We start from the raw sequence: 7,326 nt of genomic DNA, 5'->3' as shown, positions 1-7,326 counted from the left end.
ATCAAAAACCATGATAAAAAAATCACCTACTAATTTTAATTTATCATCCTTATTTTCATCCTCATATTCATAAATAAATAAAAATTTTTGATGTATTTTCCACGCCTAAAAAGAACTTGAATAATTACTTAAATTACCACTAATCACCCTTTAAAGAATATGAAGAAATTAATGAACCACCGTCTATATAAAAATTGGTGTAAAATATATAAAATTAAATTATCAAATAAAATTACATAATATATATATATATATATATATAATAAAATAAAATAGTACAAAAATAAAATTTTATTATAAAAATTTATTGTACTTTTAATATTTAAAAATTAATTTCAATAAATATTATAAATTTATAATTTAATAAATTGTTGCTTATAATAATTAAAAAGAAATGTTGATTCATTATAGTTGGATTATGAATCCAATAGCTTACACTTAGCCTATCTTTTTATTAAATAATAAAAAACTTAATTAATAATTATAATTTCTTTTATTAAAACTAAGTAAATATTTTATTTTATATTAGATGATAAAATGGCTGATTTAGACGATAAATTGTAAATTTATTAATGAAACTAAAAATTTCTTTTATAAGATTTTATTATAAAATTAAAACTAAGTAAATATTTTATTTTATATTTTATATTTTATATTTTATATTTTATATTTTATATTTTATATTTTATATTTTATATTTTATATTTTATAATATATAATATATAATATATAATATATAATATATAATATATAATATATAATATATAATATATAATATATAATATATATAATATATAATATATATATATATAATATATATAATATATATAATATATATAATATATATAATAATATATAATATATAATATATAATATATAATATATAATATATAATATATAATATATAATATATAATATATAATATATAATATATAATATATAATATATAAATATAAATATAAATATAATATAATATATAATATATAAATATAATATATAATATATAAATATAATATAATATATAATATATAATATATAAATATAATATAATATATAATATATAAATATAAATATAATATATATATATATATATAAATAATATAATATATATATATATATATATATATATAATATATATATATATAAATAATATAATATAATATAATACAATATATAAATAATTTTATAAACAAACATTAAATAATATAATAATAAATATATTAAATATATAGATAATTTATTTAAATAAATTATTTTTCTTTAATTAAATAGTTAATTTATTTATAAACAATAATTTTTTTATTTAATAAATTAATTATATGAAATCTGTCTGTATGTTTCTTTTAAAAAATTCAATAAGCGTTAGCCAATTGTATATAATGTCTATTTAAGAAAATTATAATGTTTATTAGATGGCATTTTTTGGATGATTATCAGATTACTTATTACTTTAGAATAATATGTGAGCCCAAAATTAATATATACTTATATTTATATATAGAATAATAATAATTTTAAAAAATTAATTTTTATATATAATTATAAAATTTTTTTAAAAACATTCATTTTTTCACGAAATTCTTAATATTTCATCGTTTCAACATCTATTAAAAAGAAATATTAACATATTATAGTTGGATCATGAGTCCAAAAGCTTTATTTAGCTTATCTTTTTATATTTATTAAATGGTTAAATTAACCATTCATTTTTTATGAAATTTTTAGTATTCCATATTTTTATTATAAATTAATTAAAAATTATAATATTATTAAATTTTAATTAATTATTTATTTATAAAAATAACCATTTTTTTAAAAATATTATATTTTATTATATTTAACTATTAAATAATTTTTTATACCTATTAAATAAAATTTACTATATATATATATATATATATATATATATATATTTATAACATTTTAATTAAATCAAATGAATATCTTATAATAATGAAAAATCTGATTGTTCTGAAACTAAAATCAATGTCCTAAAATTAAATTGATAAATTAATAAATTAGAATTTAAATTTAAAGATATTTCAATATTTAATATTAGTTGAACAATTAAAAATAATCTAATAATAAATTTTAAGAATGTACAAATTAAAGAAATACATTTTTATATAAAAAACCTTCAAAACAATTAAATACTTAAAATTATTTAATAAATCAATAATAATAAAACAATTTAATACCCTAAATCACTTAATATTAATGATGAAAAATAGAAACCAAAATTTGATCAATAAATAATAATTATATACAAAATCAAAAACCATGATAAAAAAATCACCTACTAATTTTAATTTATCATCCTTATTTTCATCCTCATATTCATAAATAAATAAAAATTTTTGATGTATTTTCCACGCCTAAAAAGAACTTGAATAATTACTTAAATTACCACTAATCACCCTTTAAAGAATATGAAGAAATTAATGAACCACCGTCTATATAAAAATTGGTGTAAAATATATAAAATTAAATTATCAAATAAAATTACATAATATATATATATATATATATATAATAAAATAAAATAGTACAAAAATAAAATTTTATTATAAAAATTTATTGTACTTTTAATATTTAAAAATTAATTTCAATAAATATTATAAATTTATAATTTAATAAATTGTTGCTTATAATAATTAAAAAGAAATGTTGATTCATTATAGTTGGATTATGAATCCAATAGCTTACACTTAGCCTATCTTTTTATTAAATAATAAAAAACTTAATTAATAATTATAATTTCTTTTATTAAAACTAAGTAAATATTTTATTTTATATTAGATGATAAAATGGCTGATTTAGACGATAAATTGTAAATTTATTAATGAAACTAAAAATTTCTTTTATAAGATTTTATTATAAAATTAAAACTAAGTAAATATTTTATTTTATATTTTATATTTTATATTTTATATTTTATATTTTATATTTTATATTTTATATTTTATATTTTATATTTTATATTTTATATTTTATATTTTATAATATATAATATATAATATATAATATATAATATATAATATATAATATATAATATATAATATATAATATATAATATATAATATATAATATATAATATATAATATATAATATATAATATATAATATATAATATATAATATATAATATATAAATATAATATATAATATATATATAATATATATATATATATATATATATATAAATAATATAATATAATACAATATATAAATAATTTTATAAACAAACATTAAATAATATAATAATAAATATATTAAATATATAGATAATTTATTTAAATAAATTATTTTTCTTTAATTAAATAGTTAATTTATTTATAAACAATAATTTTTTTATTTAATAAATTAATTATATGAAATCTGTCTGTATGTTTCTTTTAAAAAATTCAATAAGCGTTAGCCAATTGTATATAATGTCTATTTAAGAAAATTATAATGTTTATTAGATGGCATTTTTTGGATGATTATCAGATTACTTTAGAATAATATGTGAGCCCAAAATTAATATATACTTATATTTATATATAGAATAATAATAATTTTAAAAAATTAATTTTTATATATAATTATAAAATTTTTTTAAAAACATTCATTTTTTCACAAAATTATTAATATTTCATCATTTTAACATATATTAAATAAAATATATCATTTATATATATTTTAAAAAAATATTATAATTGAATCATGAATATATAAAGCTTTACTTAAATTATCTTTTATATTTATTAAAATAATTAATTTAACCATTCGTTTTTATGGAATTTTTAATATTCCATGTTTTTTATTATAAATTTATTAAAAATCATAATATTACTAAATTATTATTTTATGTTTTTAAATATTAATATATAATTAAATCATAATCCAAAAACTTTATTTAACTTATATTTATATTTACAAATAAAATAGCTAATTTAAATGATAAATTGTAAATTTTATAAAAAAATTTATTTTTTACACTTATGTAATAAAAATACTATTATTTTATTTGATTAAGAATTTTTAATAAAAGAAATTTTTAGTTTCATTAATAAATTTACAATTTATCGCCTAAATCAGCCATTTTATCCATAATATTATATTAATTCCGAAAAAATGATTATTTTCGACTAATCACAAAAATATTGGAACTTTATATTTTATCTTTGGTATTTGATCTGGAATACTAGGATTGATAGAATTAGGTACCCCAGGATCATTTATTGGTGACGATCAAATTTATAATATAATTGTTACATCTCACGCATTTTTAATAATTTTTTTTATAGTAATACCTATTATAATTGGAGGATTTGGAAACTGATTAGTACCCTTAATATTAGGAGCACCAGATATAGCATTTCCTCGAATAAATAATATAAGATTTTGACTTTTACCTCCTTCATTAATTATACTTTTATCAAGAAGAATTGTTGATTCAGGAACAGGAACAGGATGAACAATCTATCCTCCTTTATCAAGAAATTTAGGTCATTCAGGACCATCAACTGATTATACAATTTTTTCTTTACATATAGCAGGGATTTCATCTATTATAGGAGCAATTAATTTTATTTCTACTATATTAAATATACATTTAAAAGGAATAAAATTAGACCAATTAACTCTTTTTATTTGAGCAGTTAAATTAACAGCTATTCTATTATTACTTTCTTTACCAGTTTTAGCAGGAGCTATTACAATACTTTTAAGAGATCGAAATTTAAATACAACATTTTTTGATCCTTCAGGTGGTGGTGATCCAATTTTATATCAACATTTATTTTGATTCTTTGGACATCCAGAAGTTTATATTTTAATTTTACCAGCATTTGGAATAATTTCACATATTATTTCTCAAAGATCAGGTAAAAAAGAAACTTTCGGAACTTTAGGAATAATTTATGCAATAATAACAATTGGAGTACTAGGATTTGTAGTATGAGCACATCATATATTTACTGTAGGAATAGATGTTGACACACGAGCATATTTTACAGCTGCAACTATAGTAATTGCGATTCCAACAGGAATTAAAATTTTTAGATGAATAGCAACTCTTTATGGATCAAGAATTAATTTTAAACCTTCACTAATATGAACTTTAGGATTCATTTTTCTATTTACTATAGGAGGATTAACTGGAATTATATTATCTAATTCATCAATTGATATTATTCTTCATGATACATATTATGTAGTAGCACATTTTCACTATGTTTTATCTATAGGAGCAGTTTTTGGAATTATAGCAGGATTTATTTACTGGTATCCATTATTTACTGGAATAACATTAAATAATAAATGATTAAAAATTCAATTTACTATAATATTTTTAGGAGTTAATTTAACCTTTTTCCCTCAACATTTTTTAGGATTAAATGGAATACCTCGACGATATTCTGATTATCCTGATGCATTTATTTCATGAAACATTATTTCTTCAATTGGATCTCTAATTTCATTTATTAGAGTAATTTATTTAATTTTTATTATCTGAGAAAGAATATCATCCCAACGACAAATATTATTTAATGAAAATACTAGATCATCGATTGAATGAAAACAAATAATACCTCCATCTGATCATAGATTTGAAGAAATACCTAAAATAAATAAATAATTATGTATAATAATCATTTATAAAAATAATATTATTATTAATATATTATTATTTCTATTAATATTATTTTATTATTATTATTATTTATGTTAATATTATTAATATTATTAATAATATATATATATATATATATATATCTAATATGGCAGAAAAATGCATTGGATTTAAATCCCAATAATAAAGATTATTTTATCTTTTTTTAGAAAATGACAACTTGATCAAGAATAAATATACAAAATGCTAATTCTCCAATTATAGAACAAATAATTTTTTTTCATGATTATACTATAATAATCTTAATTTTAATTACAACATCAATTATATATATATTAATAATAATAATAATTAATAAATTTTTAAATAAAAATATCTTAAATAAACAAAATATTGAAATTATTTGAACAATTACGCCTTCAATTCTTTTAATTCTAATTGCAATACCATCAATTCATCTTCTTTATTTAACAGATGAAATTAATAAACCTTTAATTACAATTAAAACAATTGGTCATCAATGATATTGAAGATATGAATACTCAGATTTTAAAAATATTGAATTTGAATCTTATATAAATAAATCAATTAAATTAAATTCATTTCGTTTATTAGATGTTGATAATAATACAATTATACCTTTAAATACAAATATTCGAATAATCATTACATCTAGAGATGTTATTCATTCATGAACAATCCCTAGACTAGGGAAAAAAATTGATGCTATCCCAGGACGATTAAATCAAATTAGACTTTTTATAAAACGACCAGGATTAATATTTGGACAATGTTCAGAAATTTGTGGAGCAAATCATAGATTTATACCCATTGTTGTAGAAAGAATCCCAATAATTTTTTTTTTAAAATGAATTAATTCATTTTAAACATTAAGTGGCCGAAAAAAAGCATTGATCTCTTAAATCAAATGATAATATTTTTTAAAATATTCTTAATGAAAGAATAATTTATAAAATAATAATTAATCAAACTATAAATATTAAAATTTAAAATAATATTATTAATGAAAGAATTAATTTATAAAAATAATAGTTAGTCAAACTATAAATATTAGAATTTAAACTAATATTCTTTAATTCCTCAAATATATCCCATAAATTGATTTTTTTTAACTCTTTTTTTTATTTTTATCTTTGGTTTAATAATTATTATTTGTTATTATATAAAAATAAATCTATTAAAAAAAAAAATAAAAAAAATTACTAAAAATTTTATAAATTGAAAATGATAATAAATTTATTTTCTATTTTTGATCCATCATCAAGACTTATTTCATGATTAAATATTAATTGATCTAGAACATTAATAAGATTAATTTTATTACCATCTTCTTTTTGATTAATTATATCACGAAAAAAAATTATTTTAACAAAATTATTAAATAAGTTACATAACGAAATTAAAATCTTATCAGGAAATTATAAAATTAATAGAACAATTATATTTACATCTTTATTTTTAATAATTTTATTAAATAATTTTATAGGATTATTTCCTTATATTTTCACCAGAACAAGTCATTTAACAAATAGATTATCATTATCTTTAACTTTATGATTAATAACAATATTATTTGGATGAATAAAAAATTATAATCATATATTTATTCATCTTGTACCTCAAAATACACCTAATGCATTAATACCTTTTATAGTAATAATCGAATCAATTAGAAATTTTATTCGACCTT

The 7,326-nt window shown here is 15.1% G+C and overlaps 1 protein-coding gene and 1 pseudogene across 1 annotated transcript; both read left to right on the top strand.

The window, feature by feature from the left end:
* Positions 1–4,124: 4,124 nt before the first annotated feature.
* LOC124415520 lies at positions 4,125–5,621 on the top strand (annotated as a pseudogene).
* A 191-nt stretch (positions 5,622–5,812) lies between these two features.
* Positions 5,813–6,502, top strand: LOC124415517 (cytochrome c oxidase subunit 2-like). The gene is given in 1 exon segment (XM_046896437.1): positions 5,813–6,502. A coding segment is annotated over 1 exon segment (660 nt). The 5' UTR covers positions 5,813–5,827; the 3' UTR covers positions 6,488–6,502.
* The last annotated feature ends 824 nt before the right edge of the window (positions 6,503–7,326 follow it).

The sequence above is a fragment of the Diprion similis genome, unplaced genomic scaffold, assembly GCF_021155765.1.
Source record: "Diprion similis isolate iyDipSimi1 unplaced genomic scaffold, iyDipSimi1.1 ptg000059c, whole genome shotgun sequence".
Lineage (NCBI taxonomy): Eukaryota > Metazoa > Arthropoda > Insecta > Hymenoptera > Diprionidae > Diprion > Diprion similis.
Note: the sequence above shows the minus strand (reverse complement) of the source record. Positions and strands in the feature narration are given on the sequence as shown.